The 24,082-nt window shown below is 42.2% G+C and overlaps 1 protein-coding gene across 1 annotated transcript in view; it reads right to left on the bottom strand.

Annotated features, from left to right (window-relative positions):
* LOC124133415 (fibropellin-1-like) overlaps positions 1–13,268 on the bottom strand; it is a 46,625-nt gene extending 33,357 nt beyond the window's left edge. The window contains exons 1-12 of the mRNA XM_048401307.1: positions 13,166–13,268; positions 11,170–11,367; positions 10,147–10,167; positions 9,729–9,845; positions 7,717–7,881; positions 6,445–6,561; positions 5,564–5,575; positions 4,806–4,967; positions 3,832–3,999; positions 2,587–2,715; positions 1,643–1,759; positions 89–277 (exon numbers count right to left, since the gene is read on the bottom strand). Of these exons, the coding sequence (XP_048257264.1) occupies positions 89–277; positions 1,643–1,759; positions 2,587–2,715; positions 3,832–3,999; positions 4,806–4,967; positions 5,564–5,575; positions 6,445–6,561; positions 7,717–7,881; positions 9,729–9,845; positions 10,147–10,167; positions 11,170–11,367; positions 13,166–13,202 (1,432 nt within the window). The 5' untranslated portion in view covers positions 13,203–13,268. The remainder of the gene's footprint in view (positions 1–88; positions 278–1,642; positions 1,760–2,586; positions 2,716–3,831; positions 4,000–4,805; positions 4,968–5,563; positions 5,576–6,444; positions 6,562–7,716; positions 7,882–9,728; positions 9,846–10,146; positions 10,168–11,169; positions 11,368–13,165) is intronic.
* Positions 13,269–24,082: the final 10,814 nt, after the last annotated feature.

The following is a 24,082-nucleotide window of genomic DNA, read 5'->3' as shown; positions in this document are numbered from 1 at the left end:
CCGCTGAAAGGACGCTACAGAAAATGAAGACGTCATGCAAGAGGGTTGTGTTTGCTACACAGATGGAAACGAACTAGGTCACACTAACGACAGGGCCTGGTGTTGCAGGCAACTCCGATGGTGTCCGTGTTGTCGCCCTGGCAGGTCAAGCCCCCGTTTGAAGGAGGGGGGTTGGTGCACGTTCTGATTCTGGAGACCTGCTGCTGTCCACCCCCGCAAATCTTGCTGCACGTGGAAGGCGTGCCCACCACTGACCACTCGCTCCAGCCACCGTTCACTGTCACAGAGGGAATATGAAACGTCAACGCCAGAGAATACATATTATCGGTTATCTGCTGAAACACATTTCATTGGGCTTAAAAGGCAAACTATCTGTGAACATCTTCTGAATGGGTTGCTGAAAATCAGTGAGGACGTCGACACCAGGTCTTCGCGAAATGCCATGTCCTGCTCCACCGGTAGAACCCGCCACTCCCACAATTTGCATACAAAGTAAGTGTTTGTTTTATGCCTGACGCCGCACCCACAATACTCCTGCCATAAACTACGGCGTATGGCAAATGTACCCTCAATCGCGAAATTGTTGCACCCCGGTTGTTTCCAAAGGTAGAGTCTTATCGAACATGTGTTGCCTAACGTCGCACAGCAGTACTGCTGTCATGTCAATGCGGCCTGTAAACAAACCAGACAATCAAGTGATCGATAAACCAGAACTCCAGTGGCATATTGACTGATTTTCTTGAAACTAAAATCGAAGTGTTAATTTTGAATTATGTTCGTTGTGTAGAAGTGAAGAGATTTTGCTGCCATGTCAAGGGTCTATCTGGTATTTGGTAAATATAGGACAGGTTTGATGTATGCAATGTCTTTGATTGATCCACATCAATGGTCCGTCAGGGACCAGGTAAATATAGTACATGTTTTATGCATGCAATGTTACTTGTGCCTTTGGGAGATCCAAATCAAGGCTTTTTACGGTACTAGGTAAATATAGTACAACGCTGCTTGTGTTTTTGAGGGATCCATATGAAAAATCTGCCTGGCACTGGGTACATATAGTACATGTTTTAAGCATGCAATGCTGCTTGTGTTTTTAAACGGCTGACAGTGTATTTACCAATCCGCTAAGGATGAAATGTCCATGTTGGTTCAAGACCACATGGGGTAGATCATGAAAAGAAACATGCCCATAAAGTCAAATTAACCTTCAATCAATATAAGCTTTACTTATAAATATGTGATATAAATGATCCATTTTGATAGGTTAGGAATATTTTCTTAAGTTGCAGATCTATTTAAGAACCCGTAGGGTTGTTTGTATAAATGAACAAGAAACTAACGTGTCTTTTTACATTATAATAGACTTGTCTTCCAGGTTAAATAAAGGAACAGATTTGTGTTAATGATAAATCAAAGGGATACTTCATTTCACACATTAACTATTAATTGGTTTTCATAACTGGAAAGACTCACCAACGTAGGCGAGATCAATATGTGAGATTTATTTGCTACATATTGGTTTGGCTGATCCAAAAATCAAATAGTTAAAGAGGCCTTAGTCACATAACGTTAAATAGGTAAAATACCTGAAATAATTGCCTGCGATTTGCAGTAGGATGAAGAGGCCGATTGATGAACTCACCTGCTGAAAGTGTCTCACAGTTCGGCTGTGCATAGTTAGGCAGACAGGAACACACATAGCTGCTGCCTTGGTTTGTGCAGGCCCCGCCGTTCTTGCATGGACCTGAGTCACAGGGCTCTGGGGGTTAGAAATGTATAACGGAAACAAATGTATAACGGAAACAAATGTATAGCGGAAACAAATGTAAAACGGAAACAAGTGTATAACGGAAACAAATGTATTACGGAAACAAATGTATAACGGAAACAAGTGTATTACGAAAACAAATGTATAACGGAAACAAATGTATAGCGGCAACAAATGTTTGACGAAAACAAGTGTATAACGTAAACAAATGTATAGCGGCAACAAATGTATAGCGGAAACAAGTGTATTACGAAAACAAATGTATAACAGAAACAAATGTATAGCTGAAACAAATGTATTACGGAAACAAGTGTATTACGAAAACAAATGTATAACGAAAACAAATGTATAACGGAAACAAATGTATAGCGGCAACAAATGTTTGACGAAAACAAGTGTATAACGTAAACAAATGTATTACGAAAACAAATGTATAACGGAAACAAATGTATTACGGAAACAAATGTATTACAGTAACAAATGTATAACGGAAACAAATGTATTACAGTAACAAATGTATAACGGAAAAAAATGTATTACGGTAGCAAATCACTAAATCAATTTAAAAAAACTGTGAGCCTGAAAGAATCAAAAGTACTAAACTAAAACTAAAACTAAAAAGTATATATGAACAGCACCTAGACATTGTTCCCACATCAGACAGGGGCTTGTAACGCTTTATTTAGCAGTGTCGGTATTCTTCCATTAAGTACTGTCTGTGGTTGTGACCATATATCTTGTAGATGCTAAGTTATGCTTCAAAATCCCTTGTGGCACATATGACTTTTACCCCTAAATAGTAATTTATGGAAACTTACGTGGAGGAATTTCGCACGTTTCTCCACCGTATCCGGCGGGGCACTGACAGCTGAAGCTGCCGCCAAAGTTGCTACAGACGCCGTTGTTCAAACATGGGTTGGAATCGCAAGGCAGATCGGTGGTGGTTGCTGAAAAATGTCAGATACGCGAACAATGAAAGGAGGGTAGGAGTAGCATGCAGACTCGGGAACAACGTCTTGTTGGTGGTACACGCCCTGACATCACCAGTGGACAGTGTAGGAACTATAGTGGTTGTGTTTTTCATAAAACCGCTCAACATATGTTTGATAAAACACTACGTTTCAAAAGAACAGAGCGACAATTTCGAGATTGAGTGTACTTTTGCCATACGCAGTCTTATATGGCAGGGGAATTGCTGGCTGTAGGTAACATACATTCTATAAGTCACTACCTTTGAAAACAAGCGGAGTGTGATAATGTCACGATTGAGGGTCGGTTGGCCTGGCAGGAGAATTGTTGAATGTGGCGTTGGGCAACAAACACAGTTTAACACTTACTTTATCATGCAAATTGTGTGAGTGACAGGTACGACCGGTAGAGTGAATGAGTGAGTGAGTATGGTTTTACGCCGCTTTTTGCAATATTCCAGCAATATCACGGCGGGGGACACCAGAAATGGGCTTCACACATTGTACCCATGTCGAAAATCGAACCCGGGTCTTCGGCGTGACGAGCGAACGCTTTAACCACTAGTCTGTGTCCCCCGCCGTGATATTGCTGGAATGTTGCTAAAAGCGGCGTAAACCCAAACTCACTCACTCAATCATTTGAACTTTGAAGGGTATTGTCCATGAGACGTCTTTGTGTATATGAAGGGTATTCACTAAACAACTAGGTGCCATAGAATCTGGGATCAATGTTTTCATCAATGTGTCAGGAATAACGATGTTCTTACTCAATCGTCTATACAGAATATTAATACAACGGCTACGTTGGTCACAAAGACAAGGCCTGTGAAGCCCCGGGGTAGAATAGGTCGTCAGCAACCCATGCCTGTCGTAAGAGGCGACTAACGGGATCGGGTGGTCAGGCTTGCTGACTTGGTTGAACGCATGTGATCGTATTCCAGTTGCGTGGATGGATGCTCATGATGTCAATCACTTGATTGTCTGGTACAGACTCGATTATTTATAGACCGCCGTCATATAGCTGGAATATTGCTGAGTGCGGCGTTTAACAAACAAACAAACAAAAGAAGACAACACAAAGACAATGTACTGCACCTGTTGGGCAGTCGACGCCGTCGGAGCAGTCTTTGATGGCGTCGCTGAACCTGTAGCCAGCCGGGCATTTGTACTGGACCCATTCTTGCTGGACGCATCGGTAGAATTCATCGCATTCACGGCTGTTGCCAGAGAGACGAGTGTCGTTTGTGCAGGAAGAGAGTTTACCTGTTGATGGTGGTGGAAGAGAGAACGAGTCAGTTTACAACCACATCCTAGTCGGCTTTAACTATGAACTGTGTCCGCCAACATAACTCGGCGTTTTGAATTAAACGTCATTGGACGGCCAAATGACACGAGCCTAGATACCTTGAACTGTATCGTTCTGACACTCAGGTACTTAGGTACTACCAGTACTATGCACTCGAACCTCGTTATCTCGAACTCAGTTATCTCGAATGTTTCCTTATCTCGGACCAATTCTCCGGTCCCGACCGCTTCACCGTATAAATACATATACATTTGCCCGCTTACCCCGAATTCGAGATGAAAGTACATAGGGTTATCTCGAACCTTGGACTCGGTGCCAGTTGTGACTTCACTATGGTATTGGCCTCCTTATCTCAAAGTTGGCACTTGTATTTACAGCTTTGAGAAGCACAATTATAGCTATTACCTGTCAACTGTAATGGTTTTGTATAGACAAATACAACGTCGTTAGTACACATGAGTAAAAACATGGCGGCACTTTCTGGTTACTTAAAAAGCGCTAATCAAAGTCGGAATAAAGGATTCAAAGCCGCGTGAGGCTACACATTCAGATGAGCTGCAGCCGTGTGACGCAATCTGTACCTTTGTTTCTGCGCAGTTTCTTCAATGCGTACGAGCGCCGCAACCAGCATTACGATATATACTAATGTGCGCATTTGGAAATTAATATAGTACTGTAATGGTGAAGCTTCCGTGTAAGAGTTCCGAAATTCTGTTTCTGAATTTAGCCGAATATGAAACAAGAGAACATGGCGAACACCTACCGCATTGAACGTTGTATACGAAGTCGCATGACCCGGTCGCTTCATTGAAGGATGGAGTCACTGTGGGGCAGGTAAACTCCACCAAGAAGTTGTTGACGCAGGCGTAGAATTTGCTGCAGTCGTTGGGGTTGGCCTGGTAGGGGTCGGAGGTGCTGCAGGCTCCTGGAACGCAGAGTGAGTGAGTGTGTTGGATTTGTCGCAGCCTTTCAGTTCTATTGCGCCGTGTCTTAGAATGTCGGGAATATTTTTTAGGTCTTAACAATTGGCTGAATCCATCAGCAGGTATATCTGTTGCTGATAGACCCTGCTCATAATCGGAGTGAATCAGGGCTTGAAACTACTGATCGGATCCTGACACGGCTACGGGACGTAACTCTACACAGCGACCTTTAAACTTTTGGACCAACCGCGCCTTCCTAAACGAAAGCTATTTTCATTCGTTTGATGCTTGCAACCGAATCTCTGATTTGACGTAAAACTGAAGTGAACTTACTCTTTCTTCTTCTTTTTTTAAAATGAGCACATTGGACTTTCGAGTTTGATTATATGATGCTTGACGAAAATTAGCCTTCATTTATACTACTTAAATTTAAAGGACAAACCTTATAATACATATTATTAAAGGAAGCTGTGGAAATATTTTCTCCATAACTATCTCTAGGTATGTATATGCTTTGATAAGATTTGTATACATGCCATGTTCTTGTTGATGTTGGTACATGCTTTTTACAAAAAAATGAAAACCGCGTATACTATACCTCCTGGGTCGGCTAAAAAATAAGAAAAATTAAACACATTAATATGAATTCATTCACATCAAAATGGGAAATATGAGCATGTACTATTGCATCGTCTGTACATGAAGTTATGCATGCATATAAACGTCCGGACAAATGAAAGTATAGACTTGAAAATTGAAGTTGACCAAAAAATCATGAACGTTATCAAAACGTTAATACGCTGAAAACAGTCGCTGAAATACTGCAAACCTAAGGCCCAAAACACAACTGTGACACCCGTATCAAATACATCACCATCGAATAACCTTTTTGTGTTTTAACCACCATCAAATATGGGTGTATAACGTCCTATATTAGACACGGAAACATTTGGTGTTACATTCGAAGTGCATGGAATTTAGCAAAAATAGTAATCCTTTTTAAAACTATCAGTTACTTTAAATTCCGAATGAATAAATTCGGTTCGAATCGTGCAGGCAGGATGACTCACGTGTGCAGATTGACTTACGTGTACAGATTGACTCACGTGTACAGATTGACTCACGTGTACAGATTGACTTACGTGTACAGATTGACTCACGTGTACCGACTGACTCACGTGTACAGACTGACTCACGTGTATAGATTGACTCACATGTATAGATTGACTCACATGTACAGATTGACTCACGTGTACAGATTGACTCACTGTATAAATTGACTCACGCGTACAGATTGACTCACATGTACAGATTGACTCACGCGTAGAGATTGACTCACGTGTACAGATTGACTTACGTGTACAGATTGACTCACGTGTACAGATTGTCACATGTACAGATTGACTCACGTGTACAGATTGACTCACGTGTACAGAATGTCACATGTACAGATTGACTCACGTGTACAGATTGACTCACATGTAACGGGGGTTTCGCAGGTGTCACCCTCGTGGGTGTCGGGACACGTGCAGGTGAAGGTAGTCCCGGAGTTGGTGCAGGCGCCGCCATTTAGACAGGGGTTAGAGTCACACGGAACTGGAAGAACGAGATGCATGATGGGTAGAGTCACATAGACAGAACTGTCCGTTACAGTAATTGTGGGCACAGTTACGGAATTGTTCAATGGCAACGATAATCAGACTCAAACGTTATTCCGGAATACTGTAGCGGGTTCAGACATACATGATTCACATCAATTTGACCTGTGATAGTTCATACAACATCGATACTCTCGACTTTCTTTCCTAAGCTCAGGGGCGGTCGGGTAGCCTTCTAGTTAAAGCGTTCGCTCGTCACGCCGAAGACCCGGACATGGTTACAATGTACGAAGCCCATTTCTTATGTCCTCCGCCGTGATATTGCTGAAATATTGCTAAAAGCGGCGTAAAACCATACTCACTCACTCACTTTAGCACATATTTAAAATGTTCGTACGACTGCAAGCCTTTGTCAAACTGAAACGAGGGATTTTATACCTTTCCGGTCCAGATCTCCATTTATGACTTGAAACAATGTGCATTGTTCAGACCATCTTCCCGAGGCAAGAGCGTCCACCAGCCTTATTATCAAAGTCTTGTTTCAACCGTTGCCACATCAAGCTCACTTTCCTGGGCTAAAGTGAAGCCCATTTCTGGTGTCCCCCGCCGTGATATTGCTGAATATTGCTAAAAGCGGCGTAAAACCGAACTCACCCACCACCACATCCTGAGCTAAATATGATTGGATTATCAGACATATCGATAGTCCAATTAGAGATCAAAATCAATCAATTCATGACTGGTACACCTTCGTACACCTTGAGAATGATTTACCGCCGTCTTCTCTCATCTTTTTACCTCCCAACGATTGCCTATTTTTTGTGTCAGCGATGAAACCGCGAATGTTTTCGTTATCTGATCGACTAGGTCATCGCCTATGGTAGTCGCCATCTTTGTGAAGCTATACGAGATAAGAACAGCGATCTGATTGGATATCGTGTTTTCATTAAAAGGGGCACAACTCGTGATCTACGCGAGGTGGCGCCAGGGTCGAGGCGAGAAAAGTGGCCTTGACGTGTTAAGGGTAGAAACTAGGCTTTGATGTAAGCTCGTTGACACGCTTGCCTCGGGAAGATGTGTTCAGAGTTACGAGAATGCACCAGCTAGTTCATGCCACGATGTTGCTCGGGCGGGCTACTGGCTCCATACTTACTTGTTGGGCAGGGGTACTGAGATGGCAGAAAGCAGTCTTTCCACTGTGGGTTAAACCGTGAGTTTTCTGGACACCTGTAGTCCACCCACACTCCGCCAACACACCGTCTGAACAATGCACACTGCAGATCGTTGAGCGACTCCCGGTCGTCCTCCATGCAGGTATCTGTAACGACGCCGTCAAGCAAACCAAGAAGCTGTCATCAAGCAACAACAAGCTACCAACAAGCTGAATAGCTGGCAAAAACTTGCTACCATACTTCAACAAGCTGTTTCCAAGCCACCAACAAGCTGATAAGCTGGCAAAAACTTGCTACCATACTTCAACAAGCTGTTTCCAAGCCACCAACAAGCTGATAAGCTGGCAAAAACTTGCTACCATACTTCAACAAGCTGTTTCCAAGCTACCAACAAGCTGAATAGCTGGCAAAAACTTGCTACCATACTTCAACAAGCTGTTTCCAAGCCACCAACAAGCTGATAAGCTGGCAAAAACTTGCTACCTAACTTCAACAAGCTGTTTCCAAGCTACCAACAAGCTGAATAGCTGGCAAAAACTTGCTACCATACTTCAACAAGCTGTTTCCAAGCCACCAACAAGCTGATAAGCTGGCAAAAACTTGCTATCATACTTCAACAAGCTGTTTCCAAGCCACCAACAAGCTGATAAGCTGGCAAAAACTTGCTACCATACTTCAACAAGCTGTTTCCAAGCTACCAACAAGCTGATAAGCTGGCAAAAACTTGCATTCATACTTCAACATATTTTTACCAAGATATCAAAAAGCTTTTCACATCAACCAAAAAATGTTAAACAATTGTTTAAGAATTTGTCGACAAGGTATCGACAAGCTGACAACAAAGCACCGTAAGCGTTTGATGGGGGACAATTCCAGACGTGAATATTTTTATTTACCCAATAAATATTGAAGGCAAGGCACTCTGGTACGTGGTTTAAAGACTTGCGAATTTACTTTCAAAGTAATAGATAATTAGTGTGAAAATTACAATGACTGTTCAGTTATACTTATTTATTTGAGGGTGTTTCCTGCCTGCAATACATGTTCCTCCCGGGAACCTTCGCATGATGTACACGTCACTGCCGCAACAACATTCAGCAGGTTATTCAGATGAAAATTCGAAAAAGTTGTTTTCAAGCCACCAACAGGCTGATAAGCTGGCGAAACCTTGCTATCATACTTCCACAAATTGTTACCGAGATACAAAAAAAACAACTTTTAACATCAACCAAAAATTGTTTGATAATTGTTCATGATTTTGTCCACAAGGTATCGACAAGCTGACAACAAGGCACAATTGAACCTCGATAATCTGGACACCGTCACATGGAACGCCACACGAAGCAATGTTAGCTCATCATCTCTCAGTGAACGTTGTCAATTCTTTTATATATTTTGGACAAACCACACAATGTAACTGTTCATCCGGCAGCCCCGCTTCCCGGATGGCTATTGATAAGAACGCCTATAGATAAGTACGGGAACATTTCTACGTGCATGTGATTCATTCATCTGAAAATGTGCTAATGCGGACATTTTAACAGATGTTTCAATGTATGTTCATATATGTACTTATAGACCACTCGCACCTCCTCAGAACCAAGGCTATTTCGTTCATCTTGAGGCTCGCAACCAAGTGAACCCCCACCCCTATCGTTCAAAGGGCGACCAACGAAAAACACTTTCTCCCATGTAACTTAAAACTCAAGGACGTTTAACCACACAGTGTAACGTGACCAATCGGATTACCAACGTGCATCTGTGCACTCGGGGTAGAAATAGTGACATTGTAATTAATACTTATGAATAGTAGGTCAATGGTTTCGTTTTGTAGCTGGGAACAGAAAAGCTCATTTGTATTGGGAACAAAACAGAGCCAAAAAAACAACAACAAAAACCCAGAAAATAAAACAAATAAACTTCATAAGCTGCTGATTGCTTGTAGAAAATCGGCACATAATGTAGCTTAGTGGAATATATGGGAGTAATGTACCGGTCGTTGTAGGAGTCTCGCAGTTGTTGCCCATGTAGTTTGGCAGACAGGTGCAGACGTAGGTGTTGCCGGACGTCGCGCACGATCCTCCGTTCTTACACGGAGCCGTGCTGCAAGCTGAAATATCGATCACTTGTGTTCAATATCGATCAATCTATAATCTTTCCATCCTTCATTCAAACCCCCAAAATATTTTCCTACCAAAACAAAAGTACATCTCATAAAAGAATTCTGTTTGTTTTTTTCCACACTGACGTAATTCTGCTACCAAATAGATTTTTAGGGCGCTATTGGTGAGGTATAGCAACAAGAATCCATGAATTAAAATATATTTTTAAAATCAATTACAAAATCTTTCAATTACAAAATCACTTCTAAATGATTCAAGAGATATTCAGTTTGGAAGTGAATACTTTACCGTCTGTCGGGTCGGATGGGGCTGAAACGACACAAATGTATTAGAAAATATATGTATTTATAATACCCAGTGATGCACTGACGTGTTATAAAACAGGCAAGGTTTCCAGAAACACATAACTAAGACTTGATTTGGCTTGTCAACCAAGAGTATCAAAACCTTGGTTGGTTTTACCTTGTCTACACTCAGGTACTGTTCTTGTTTGTTTGTTGTTTAACGCCGCACTCACATTTATGACTGAGGTCTGCATATAATGTAGTCAGGGTAAGAAAATTCAGTGATTGACATCATGAGCATAAATCTACGTCATTGGGACACGATGACATGCATCATCCAAGTCAGCGAGCCTGACTACCCGATCCCGTTAGCTTACGAGAAGCACAGTCGCCTCTTACGAGAAGCATAGTCGCCTCTTATGACAAGCATAGTCGCCTCTTACGACAAGCACAGCCGCCTCTTATGACTTGCCTCTTGCGATAAACATAGTCGCCTCTTACGACAAACATAGTCGCCTCTTATGACAAACATAGTCGCCTCTTACGACAAGCATGGGTTGCTCAAGACCAATTCCAACCCGGATCTCCATTGGTTCATGTGTGTCTGTGTTTGTCTACGATTCGGCATATCAACGCGGTTTGTCTACATATCAGGTTTGTCAGCACCATACCCGTGTTCCTAGTTTTCACCGAAATGGTAAATGTCTACATATCGGGCCGACAACGCGACGTTAGCGCTACGGTTACCATAGATCTGCTAACGACGGTCGTAGCACTACGAATGTATTGTGAACGGTCTACCAGGACTTTCAGTGCACCCGATTTCAAACCGATTAACAGCACCCCCATCACCCACCCCCACCACAAACCCCCCACCCCAACCCCCCACCCCCACCCCCTAACCCCCCCAACCCCCCCCCTACCCCCAACACCTACCCCCCCCCCCCCCCCCCCCACACACACACACACACACCCCACCCCCCCACCCCCAACCCCCAACCCCCAACCCCCAAAGAGCAACACTCACATGGGCACTCCACGTTGTATGGCCAATCACAGACCTGGGCTATGGGGTTGAAAACCGTTCCCTCCCCGCATGTCAGCTCCACCCATACATTTATATTGCACTGGTAGAACTTGGCACACTCGGTTTCATGTGGCCGGAAGCTGCTTACTCCGGGAGAGCAGTCCTCGGCTGGTGGAACTGCTGCACACACGGCTATCACTGTGAACCAACACAAAAAGGAGTCTCAATGCTTCGTGAGTTCGTGAGTGAGTTCGTGAGTGAGTTTGTGAGTTCTCGAGTTCATGAGTGAGTGAGTGAGTAGGGTTTAACGCCGATTCGGGGATTGAACCCATTATCCAAGGATTAGGCAAAGCCAAGGGAAACAACTCCGCACGGCGATTTTGAAAACATAGCAGATTATCCGTCAGTGCCTCTCTCGATACTTTTGTTATTTGGTCATCAAGGAAGCGCGACTCTAATTACACCTGGTTGTATGTGGGTAGGTATCTATAAAAACGCCCACACTTTCTTTGGACTCTTTCACTGCTCATGTCAGTAAGGGAGACAATGCCTGGTAACGCCCAAGTCAGCAATGCTCCAGCTATATGACGACGAGCTGTAAATAATCGAGTCTGGACCAGACAATCCAGTAATTGATATCATGAGCATCGATCTACGCAATTGGGATTCGATGACATCCCTCAAACAGGTCAGCGAGCCTGACCACCCGATCCCGTTAGTCGCCTCTTACGGCAAGCATTTGTTGCTGATGATGAAGGCCTTCCCGGATCTTCACAGAGAGCTGCAAATACTCGGTACAGACAAACCCGTGGTTGATATTATGAGTGCTGAGCCTGATCACCTTTCAATTTTGTCGCCTCTTACAAGCATAGTTTACTGAAGATCAGTTCTATCCTGGAATCCCAACGAGTCTTTTCGTATGTGAGCATGAATGTCCATGGGGTATTGACGTACAAACATTCAGATCGAACTGTAACAGATTGTTTACAATCACCCTGTTTAAATAAAATTTAAAAAGTAATTGACAATCATTTCATGAAAATACCTTGTATTCATGGTGACAAAACTGCCGAACTGGTACTTCGCCGCGCCGTATAAAGTGAAAAACAGATGCAGGAATCATACACTTTGTGTTTCACTGAATATTTTGGAAGGCTGTGCGGACTTGCGTCTTTTGGGCACCTATCATCGTGGGTTCGAATCCCGGTTCGCACCAAATATGTTTCTAGGTTTGTCAGCACCATACCCGTGTTCCTAGTTTTCACCGAAATGGTAAATGTCTGACACCTGAATCACTTCGGGCTTTCCTCCCACATGAAGCCGGCACGCAGTGATATAACTAGAATACAATTCAAATCGGCTTGACACCTAGCTCCCTCACTCATTCACTGTTATTGCGGTTTCGCCATGGTACCTGGAACAAGATATTGCTCACGCGGCGTTAAAAAAACGACAAAACCTTTCCATATTCATAAGAATTCTGCCAAAAGCAGAGTAGTTTGTACAATTCCGACTACATCATCAACAATATTCAAGCCCATGTTCAAGCAAGTTGACGTAGGACTGTGTAAGATCGTAGACTTCAATCACAACCACGGCACAATTCGAAGGCCTTTCGTGAAACATTTGGTCAGAGAGGTATAAAGCCAATCCCACTCACACCACCTCTAGAACAAAGCTAAAACATTATATATCGTCCGATAAAAGATGGCACAAAAACTTCAAATTGAGTAATTAATAGAAAAAACACCATTACCAAAGCGGTTTATACCCTGACTGTGTTTAAGAAGAAGGATTCTCTTGAATGGTAAATTTCACATTTAACTTTGTCACTTTGATGAAACCCATTAAACTTTGAACTCATACCCTAACATTACATCATGTATCCATCAATTCAAGGACATATTATACAATACAGGCATAGAGATCTCCTTAATATAATATGTTTGTCTTTTACAAAATTATAAGGTAATAATGTTATTAAGAATCCACCTACCGGCCAGAAAAAGCAATATTTTCCTCATATCCAGCATCTTGGTAACACACGACTAAAGATTGAAATCTTACTCTCTGAAAATGTCAATCTACCCGTGTATTCTATTATACCATGGCGACAGTGTCAATCAAGGAGGAAGACATCACAACGAACCCTCCCTGACACGACAACAGCTCATTGGCTCATCGTTTTCACTGACGAGAATTTGATTGGATGTAGCTCTTGAAGACGCCCGGCGATTGGCTTACCAGAGGGAGTTGTGGTGGATCAATCATATCCCTTCTATGATTACTTTCCAGTTTGATGAATATCATGACAAAGTGTTCACCAAATAAGATCGTGTGTTTCTCACAAGGAGATGTGTGCACCGGCAAGAGCATATCTGATTTCAACAATAGAACTAATGTTTTCATAGGATTAGCGCAATGTCCCGCTATGTGTATCTACTCTGGTACATATTTCCAGGACTTGAAGCGGCTATAATCATGCGTTTTACTTTTGTGGCCTGTAAACGTTTCACCATGTGGATGTTATGATTATGATTATCATTAAAATGCGTTCAGAACTATCCACATACGGGAAATGTCATTCTAAGGAACTGGGCTGGGAGTTGTTGAAGACGGCATGTTTGTCAATAACTGCCGTAGAGCATATATTTTTTAAGGACATCAAACATGTAAAGCGAACACTGTTTAAAATAGTCTGAGCCTAAAGCGGTTCTATTCTTCCCGCTCTGTTACATACTTGGAGGCAATGGACCAGTGAAACTAAGACATTGTTCCAACATAATCAGTCCAACTGTTTGACTGAAATATAATTACAATAGAACCAAACTGGCTACACCTGTCAGTTAGTAGGAGTGATCCGTGAAGATCCGGGACAGAAAACGTCTTCAGCAACCCTCGCTTGCCGTAAAGGGCGACTATGCTTGTAAGAGGCGGATAACGGGATATGGTGGCCAGGCTCGCTGACTTGGTTTGATGCATGTCATCGTGTCCCAATTGCGTGGATCGATGCTAATGATGTCAATCACTGGATTGTCTGGTTCCGACTCGATTATTTACAGACCGCCGTCATATAGCTGGAATATTGCTGAGTGCGGCGATAAACAACAAGCAAACAAACAAACAAAGCTAGTCGGAGTAAAGACGCTTTGGGGAAGGATTGTGTTCCAAGCACGGTGTCTAATTCCTCTGTAGCTCCTCGTGGTTCCATGGGAGGGACCAAGGCACTCTGTCTGCCTGTCTGTCTGTCTGATACACTGCTACACATGATACAATTTTGAGATAGAAGACAAGCATGCATTTAAGATCGCTTGAAATAAACACCCCATGACCAAGTGTATTTGTCAAACGGTGCAATTTGTTTTTATTAGATCGTGTCAAAAAAATCATTTCAAACATATTTAAAGAAATGGATAAATATTTCAACGGCTTATCACTCCGAATTGTAAAATCAGAGAAGCATCTCATGTTGACTGATGCTATCTTTTTGTTTCCGAATTCGTTTGAAGTTCAAGCTAACGGTGTTTACCAGGATGTTGTCATGGGTCGTGTGCACAAACTGAAAAAGAGGAAACAGAATGGACCCATTCTGTTCCAGCCAACTGTCATCGACAGTTTGGTTGCCCCATATGACCAGTTTGTACTGAGGACTAAAATAACCGTTTACCATCATATGTAAGCATCAATATATTAATTGTGTGACCAAAGAGCTTGGTACTGATGACACATCAAATAATGCCAGTATGTTAACTAAGGAAGAAATCTGTCAAAACCCACGCTTCAGTAAATCAATTTTGGCTTTACCCTAAAACCTGAAGATATGTCCATTCCTCTTTTGTACTGGATTTCAAAGCCCAATAAAATCCGTACAAAGGGCACATTTTTCTGGATCCATCAAATGTACCACCAAATCCCTGTCTCAAAGATGAACCATAATCCTTAAGACAATCAATCTTTTCATTCACAGAACGTATTTGAGACAAGTGGAGTTAATACCATGTGGCTTCTCAAAACCTTAAACGATTGGCTTGAATTTTGCAATCTCAGAAAAGAACCAGGTTCAATTCTGTCAAAACATTTTAATTTTCCGACTTTGTACACGACTACCCCATAAGGAACCCTTCATTCCTTAACCCTTGGGTCGTTTGCTACTAAACATGATGACATTGATACAGTTACATGTCAAAGGAGCAGGACAATGTGTCAAAAATGACAGAAAATGACCTCTGAAGGTTATTGGGAACATCAATGTGAAATGTGGGGATTGGACATTCAGGCAAGGAGTAGGCATCCTCATGGGCGCCAACTGTGCTCCCTACTTGTTCGTTTGTTCTTTATGCACACAAGTCACAACTTCTGCAAAACCAACACATGGGAACTTGGCCAAGGAGTTTAACTGAAGCTTCAGGGATATAGATGATATATTTCAATTATAGTCGATTCCCTTCCACTTATTTACCCGCCTGAACTTGAAGTAAAAGAGATCAGTGAAATCGCCTCATCTGTTTCATATTTAGATCTATGCATAAAGATTCAGAGACGTTCATGTATATACATATATATGTATATTCGTCTTGGGATGACTTCAACTTTCCAATAGTCAACTTTCTGTTTATGCCGAGCAATGATCCCGCAGTTCCCGCCTTTGGTGTCTGCATTTCAACAACTTTTGAGATTAAATCGAAAATGCTCTTTCTGTAAAGATTTCAAAGAGCGCCATACGATTCTTCAAAAGTTGTTCGTAAAGTTTTCAAAAGTCGTTTAGACATAAGGAGGACATTTCCAAATTTGACCCATCAGTGATAAAAATCATGTATCATGCCATTCACTATTCCCGTGTGTTTTTCCAGGTGAATAATTGACGTGCATGTGTTTGTGACCGGTGCCACCGGTGGGGCAGGATACGCTCACTTTTCGCAAACACCCGGTGTCATCGCTATTTGTTAGTAATTGTTAGTAATTAGTAACGCCTGCTTATGATATAATCGGAATCGCACATTCGTCTGTGACGACAACGACATCATTGATGGTACAGTAAACTACGGTTATAACGAACTCAAAGGGACCGCCAATTTTAGTCAGTTATAACCGTGTTCGTTATAAGCATATATGCAGCATATATACAGCAGATTGCCTTGACCAAAACAACAGTTCGTTATATCCGTCAGCTTGTTATAAGCGAGTTCGTTATAAACGTAGTTTACTGTATTTTTATGCAGGCGTTACAAAGGCATATGTTTGATGACGGCGCATGTGCGAAATATCTCTACCAACCATTATATTCTCCCCCTTGAGGGCTGCGGGTTTGAAGTGGTCGCAAAGAACCCGCGCTTGTCGTAAGAGGCGACTTAATGGATCAGGTGGTCAGGCTGGATGATGTGGTTGGTGGCATGGTTTCGTACCCCGACGGCGTGGATCGTTGTTCACAATATCATTCACTGGATTGTCTGGTTCAGACTCGATTATGTACAAGCCGCCGTCAAATGGAAGATTGTTGTGTGCGGTGTAAAACAACAGACACAAACATCTTGCCTGATATGATTCTTGATTTGCCGAAGATTTCGTTCTGTGTGATTAAGGTAATTATTAGGTAAAAAGGTAATAATTTCATTATTTCATTATTTTATTATGAGCGAGCGAGCGAGCGAGCGAGTGAGTGAGCGAGTGAGCGAGTGAGTGAGCGAGTGAGTGAGTGAGTGAGTGAGTGAGTGAGTGAGAGGATTGGAAAATTTTGGAAAAAAGTAATTACGATAATGCTTTAGAATTTTTGCAAAATGTTCATTAACTATTATGAATTGTATATTTAATTGGAACTGAAACACTCCCATTGGCTGTCAGTATAGGTAATAACCTTATACATACTGTATTGTTCAAATTCAGTCAAAGCCTCCACGTTGCATAAACGATCAACAGGATGCAGTACACTACTGTACTTATCATAACGTTATCCTTACAGAATAGTGTTGTCTTTGTAAACCTGTTCAACAAACAGTTTGAAAGGTGTGTTAAGATTGTTAAACTTCCCACAGCGGTCGACACTATGGCGACGTGATGCGGCTGCTGAAGTTCAGCTTGAAGGTGATGTGTTTAGACAAAGTATTATTGTTCGATAATTTGATACATACGTGAGTGTCACAATGTCCCGGATCGAAGCTCCAGTCTCGGCATCTCGTCGTGACAACACACGGCAGGTTGGAACTGTTTTGTCACCGAGTTATAACAATCGAACGCTACAGGTGGGCTCAGCTAAGTAAACAGGGCGTGAGACGGGGGAATACGTCGACGTGGGGTAAACAATGGCCCCCCTCATCTCGGGGGTAGTGGGAGTGATACGCCACTCCCCAGCATGACTCAAGTATGAGACGGATCTTGATGCGCAGTTTGAAACGGGCGTGGAACTGTTATTGTAGGCTATATTGATTAAGTTACATTGTACCTACATCGGTACGTATTACCTGTGTTAATGGGCGAGCTCCGACATAAGAGAACACTATGTGCCCGGGGTTCGCTCTGAACAGTTGAATGATTATGGATACGATAAACCTTAGTTCGAATCCCATTTTCGCTCTGCCTGTTGGTTTGTCAGCACCATGTCTGTTATTGTCGCCTTCATCAAGGCGGTAAACGTTAACGATCTTTATCTTAGCATTATCAAAACCGCAAACATATTTTTCCCACAGATATAACATTTAATAATGAGTTGTTCTTTGGCACATTTTGCGATATAATTAGTTTTATAGGTAGTTCATGAACATTGGAACTAAACAATTTCATAACCTACAAGATCTTCTTACACTTAACCCAATTTCGAGATTAGGGTATAATCTATATTAGGATATTTTTGGTTAGTAAACATCACCATTAGAAGTTTCGAAATATCGAGCAAGGCAGGAATACCGCTGTGCGTTGTCAGGGAAAAAACACAAACGTTTTTATGAAAATTGTGTGGTTGGCGGGTGCCCCTTGTAGGGAAAGACATGTTTACCCTTTTCGCGAACAGCTGGTGTCATCGTTGAGTTTCACTGATCCATTCATATAGCTTTCACAGCTATTTTGCTTTCACGCCCAATGAAATCTGTTTCGTTGGAATTGTCATAGTGTGTCATGACATGATAGTAATATGAAAAAATCGGGTGTTCTTTAACTCATTTGACTAGTCTATATCCCGAGTGAAGCATTTAAGGAGCAACTAAGTAAGAAATAATCAATTTATTATTGACCTAAAATCAATAACAAGCCACGTCAACTCAATACGAAAATAGATTCAATTTACACGTTGACATGAACAACGATGTATTTATTTACTTGTTAAACCCACGTGTCATAGGGTTGGAATAATGCACTGCGTCATCGTTATTCCTCGGCCAGACTGATTATGTTATATGTTTTTACGTTACAGATGTTCTTGTTCACTAGGTGGGGGAGTCTAGTGGTTAAAGCGTTCACCCGTCACAAGACCTGGGTTCAATTCACCATATGGGTACAATGTCGGAAGCCCATTTCTGGTGTCCCCGTCGTGATAATGCAGGAATATTGCTAAAAGCGGCATAAAACCATACTCACTCACTCACTCACTCTTGTTTAATATGTCAAGATGTCGCCTGCAAGATGACGTACAAAATGTTGTCAGGGCTGACCGGTTTTCTGGAATATTTCGGGCATACATAAAGTCAGTTTTTCGTGCTGTGATATGGATACCCGCGAGGGACATGGTTGCGGCTGCAATCTCTTTTGGTTACTGAACACCGAGATCATAAGACTGCGAGATTTTGCCATGGGTCTAAATGTGACACCCGTCTAGACGTTTTAAGATAATTTACAATGTTTCAAAGAGACAAGAACGAGAGATCGCAACATTTTAGCCAAACGTTCCGACGGGGTGTCCAAAAGTTGAGATCGTGAGAATGTCCTTTTCAGTGTTCCATATACGTGTAGTATCGGTTCGGCCTACTGTCGTCGGTACCAGTGCCTGCGACTCAGTGCTTGATTCTGCAAGCATATAAACAAAGCATGTCAACATGGTTGTAAATATAGACTTGGGATGATGGAATCGGTGAATTGTTCATTGTTATGTTGTTGTTGTTGTTGTTTCTTGTTGAACGCCGCTCTCTGTTCATTGTTCCCACTGCATGGTCACGTTGCTTGTTAAACGCTAATGACATTTTTAGTAACGTATGATTTAAGGATGAATTGTACAGAGAACCTTGGGAACTCAAACCCCATTATAATTAGTTTCATACAAAGAAACCCCGTTAAACCGAACTCCATTGTTTAACAAATAACACCCTCGTTGAACAGAACTCACCTGACACATAGAAACTTCGTTAAACCGAACTTGGTTACCTTTATACAGGACAACTTAACTCAAACTCAATTCTCGTGATACAGGGAAACCTCGTCAATCCGAAATCTGTCATGTTGATGTAGAGAAACTCGGCAACACTCTGGTCTGGTGCACCCAGTCAAACATATCGTCAGTACGTCTCGGACGTTTATTAATCACAATCAAAGACAAGAGCTGTTTTATTTTGATTCGAGGTAAAGTTGCTAAAATTTCTTTCCTCCATCACTCCATCACTCGTGAAACGCGTAAAGTATGATGACCATTGCGCCTAATCTCCTCTTGCAGGGAGGGGCGGTCGGGTAACCTGGTGGTTTAAGCGTTCGCTCGTCACGCCGAAGACCCGGGTTCGACTCCCGACATGGGTACAATGTGTGAAGCTTATTTCTGGTGTCCCCCGCCGTGATATTGCAGGAATATTGCTAAAAGCGGCGTAAAATCATACTCACTCACTCACTCACTCCTGCAGGGACCGTCTCACAAGCGGGTAGTCATTTACGAGACTGAGACCTGGCACTGTGTTATTGCGTCATTAGTCATTAGCTCCTACCAGTTCAAACCAGTATATTATGTACCGTTATTGTAAGATTGTGAATGTTATTGATTCGTCCTTATAACACATCTGACTTACTGAAAACTCTGGCCATCCAGTCCTGAAAAGCACCGCAATTCACTAAGAACATACCCATGAGATGCGCGTGTAGTGGGGCGGTGGGTTAGCCTAGACGTTAAAGCGTTTGATTCTCCACATGTGTGAAGCCCATGTCTTGGGTCCCCCACCGTCATACTCCTGGAATATTGCTATTAACGGCGCAAAACCATACTCACTCACTCTGTTGATAATTTTGTTGTTATGAAACAATCTGAATGCAGTAGGATCTTTTTCTGTGATTTTTTCCCTATTCATCGAAGTAACATGTTTATCAATTTAGCCAAGCCAATCGTAACGGTAAACGGAATAAAGCGATTATTTATATAGAATTTTGTGTATAATGGGAGAAGAATTAGATAGAATATATCGTTAAATTAAAAAGAAATGTTAATTCAAATTTACTTATCTGATATTAGAAATAACCGTGGCTGAATATGCATCATGAACGTTTGACGTTTTCTTAAGAATTGACCTTCACTTTGTGTGAGTTCAATGGAGCATGAACCTTCATAGAGTGAGGGCCAAACTATATGAACGTCGAAACTTGCTCATACTCCAATGAACTCACACAAAGTGAAAGTCAATTCTTATAATTTTGTATCACAATTTCTTACCTCAAAGGATGTAGGCCAAGATCTTAACACAATTTTATTTTGTACGTGTGACTTCTTGTTTCCACTGACAGCCGAACAACAACCAGCTATATCGCGGAATAAAATAGTTCCCCAAAAAGAGAGGTGACATGAGCGTATGGATGAAGAACTTGCTCTTCAGAAACATCTTACGCAACACATGCGTTCATACAATATCCCCATTAGATGAGAAAGGTCTGTAATGAACTACCTCAGTAAGTCAGTCACAATGACAGCGCGTCGTTATACATTTACATCAAGTACAAGACGTCAAAATGGCCGACACGATAAACGTGACGGGAGGATTTCCGAAGTTGTTAATGAACCTGTGGCGGTTACATGTGTTAGTCATCATTGATCAACTGACCGATTATTGAAAGGTGATTAAAGATGCGTCAAACAGACACCAAGGTAAATTCTCTGCTGTAGACGGTCACTGTCAGCCTAGACACAGATCGAGTCGATACTGACGATAGTTTGGATGTGCATTTTTTCGTTTGTTCATTAGGATGAGCCGTAGCGAGGAAATTCGTGAACAATCATGCAGTCAAGCTCTCTTACGTTTCTCAATGTATACTGAAATGCTGAGACCAAGATTAAAGGTTCTAAATGATCAGAAATAATGCTTATGTATGTTTTCGTGCTAGGGAATTCCCAGGGGTTTCCTCAGGAATGTGGAAGTAGTCCGTCAGTGTTAAATTGTGTCGTTCATACACTTATGAACGTCAATTTCGCGGTCATGTGACCGACCTCTCGTCCAATGGAAAAGCCGTATATCGTGTAAACGTCAAATTAAAAAATTATATGTTGATGCCTGGGCTGTAGACGTTACGCCTAGTCCTGCACCATGACCGTGGAATATATTTATTTTATGAAAAAATAATAATCTAGAAATGCATACAAAAGCAAGTCTAGCCAGCTCAAGCTAGCTCTATTCCAAATCAGCATAGGGAATTTTTTTATTTTTAGAGTCAAGAAGGATATTGTGTAATATAGGATTTCAGAGACTAAATGTTAGTCTAGGCGACGCCCCGCACATCTACAAGCGTTGCGCTGACAGACTGTGACAGACGTTCTTTCGCGGTGGACCACACCTTCTGTGATGTACGTAATCGTAATCAAAGGAAGATTTAGTACATTGATTTATTACTATTTATACATTGTCTGCATAAACTAACCAAGGTCCGACGACACACAAGGTCCGCCACACTGCCAATCACATCAAGCAGTCCACCTCTCAATGGCTACCGTCAACTTCCGGTCTGGTTATGTCATCTATTGTGCGCAATTAATTTAACTGCCAATGGCTGATATCTACTTAGCCAACTATCGTTGTGCCGGAAGTTGTTTTTTGGGGGGTGAGTGAGTATTGTTTTACAATTTCCCAGCTATATCACGGCGGAGACCTCAGAAATGTCCTTCACACATTGTACCCATGTGGGGAATCGAACTCGGGTCGAGCGAACACTTTAACCACTAGGCTACCTCAATGCCCCGTGTTATTTTGGGCAATTGTTCTATATATATTATGCTGACGAGTATATAGAATGAATGAATGAATTCATTCATTCGTAAGACCTACTGTACACATACTTGTAGTGTGTACCCACGTAAGACCTACTGTATATCTAGGTGTAGTGTGTACCCACGTAAGACCTACTGTATATCTCCGTGTACTGTGTACCCGCTTAAGACCTTCTGTATACCTACGTGTACTGTGTACCCGCTTAAGACCTACTGTATACCTACGTGTACTGTGTACCCACATAAGACCTACTGTATATCTCCGTGTATAGTGTACCCACTTAGGACCTACTGTATATCTACGTGTAGTCTGTACCCACGTAAGACCTACTGTATATCTACGTGTACTGTGTACCCGCTTTAGACCTACTGTATATCTACGTGTAGTCTGTACCCACTTAAGACCTACTGTATATCTACGTGTACCGTGTGCCCATGTAAGACCTACTGTATATCTACGTGTACTGTGTGCCCATGTAAGACCTACTGTATATCTACGTGTACTGTGTGCCCATGTAAGACCTACTGTATATCTACGTGTACCATGTGCCCATGTAAGACCTACTGTATATCTACGTGTACTGTGTGCCCATGTAAGACCTACTGTATATCTCCGTGTACTGTGTGCCCATGTAAGACCTACTGTATATCTACGTGTACTGTGTACCCACGTAAGACCTACTGTATACCTACGTGTACTGTGTGCCCATGTAAGACCTACTGTATATCTCCGTGTACTGTGTACCCGCTTAGGACCTACTGTATATCTACGTGTACCATGTGCCCATGTAAGACCTACTGTATATCTACGTGTACTGTGTGCCCATGTAAGACCTACTGTATGTCTACGTGTACCATGTGCCCATGTAAGACCTACTGTATATCTACGTGTACTGTGTGCCCGCTTTAGACCTACTGTATATCTACGTGTACCATGTGCCCATGTAAGACCTACTGTATATCTACGTGTACTGTGTGCCCATGTAAGACCTACTGTATATCTACGTGTACTGTGTGCCCATGTAAGACCTACTGTATATCTACGTGTACTGTGTACCCATGTAAGACCTATTGTATACCTACGTGTACTGTGTTCCCATGTAAGACCTACTGTATATCTCCGTGTACTGTGTACCCGCTTAGGACCTACTGTATATCTACGTGTACCATGTGCCCATGTAAGACCTACTGTATATCTACGTGTACTGTGTGCCCATGTAAGACCTATTGTATATCTACGTGTACTGTGTGCCCATGTAAGACCTACTGTATATCTCCGTGTACTGTGTGCCCATGTAAGACCTACTGTATATCTACGTGTACTGTGTGCCCATGTAAGACCTACTGTATATCTACGTGTACCATGTGCCCATGTAAGACCTACTGTATATCTCCGTGTACCGTGTGCCCATGTAAGACCTACTGTATATCTACGTGTACTGTGTGCCCATGTAAGACCTACTGTATGTCTACGTGTACTGTGTGCCCATGTAAGACCTACTGTATATCTACGTGTACTGTGTGCCCATGTAAGACCTACTGTATATCTACGTGTACTGTGTGCCCATGTAAGACCTACTGTATATCTACGTGTACTGTGTGCCCATGTAAGACCTACTGTATATCTACGTGTACTGTGTGCCCATGTAAGACCTACTGTATATCTACGTGTACTGTGTACCCACGTAAGACCTACTGTATATCTACGTGTACCATGTGCCCATGTAAGACCTACTGTATATCTACGTGTACTGTGTGCCCATG

The sequence above is a fragment of the Haliotis rufescens genome, unplaced genomic scaffold (genome assembly GCF_023055435.1).
Source record: "Haliotis rufescens isolate VD_foot unplaced genomic scaffold, xgHalRufe1.0.p SCAF_21, whole genome shotgun sequence".
NCBI lineage: Eukaryota > Metazoa > Mollusca > Gastropoda > Lepetellida > Haliotidae > Haliotis > Haliotis rufescens.
This window is presented reverse-complemented; position numbering and strand designations above follow the sequence as displayed.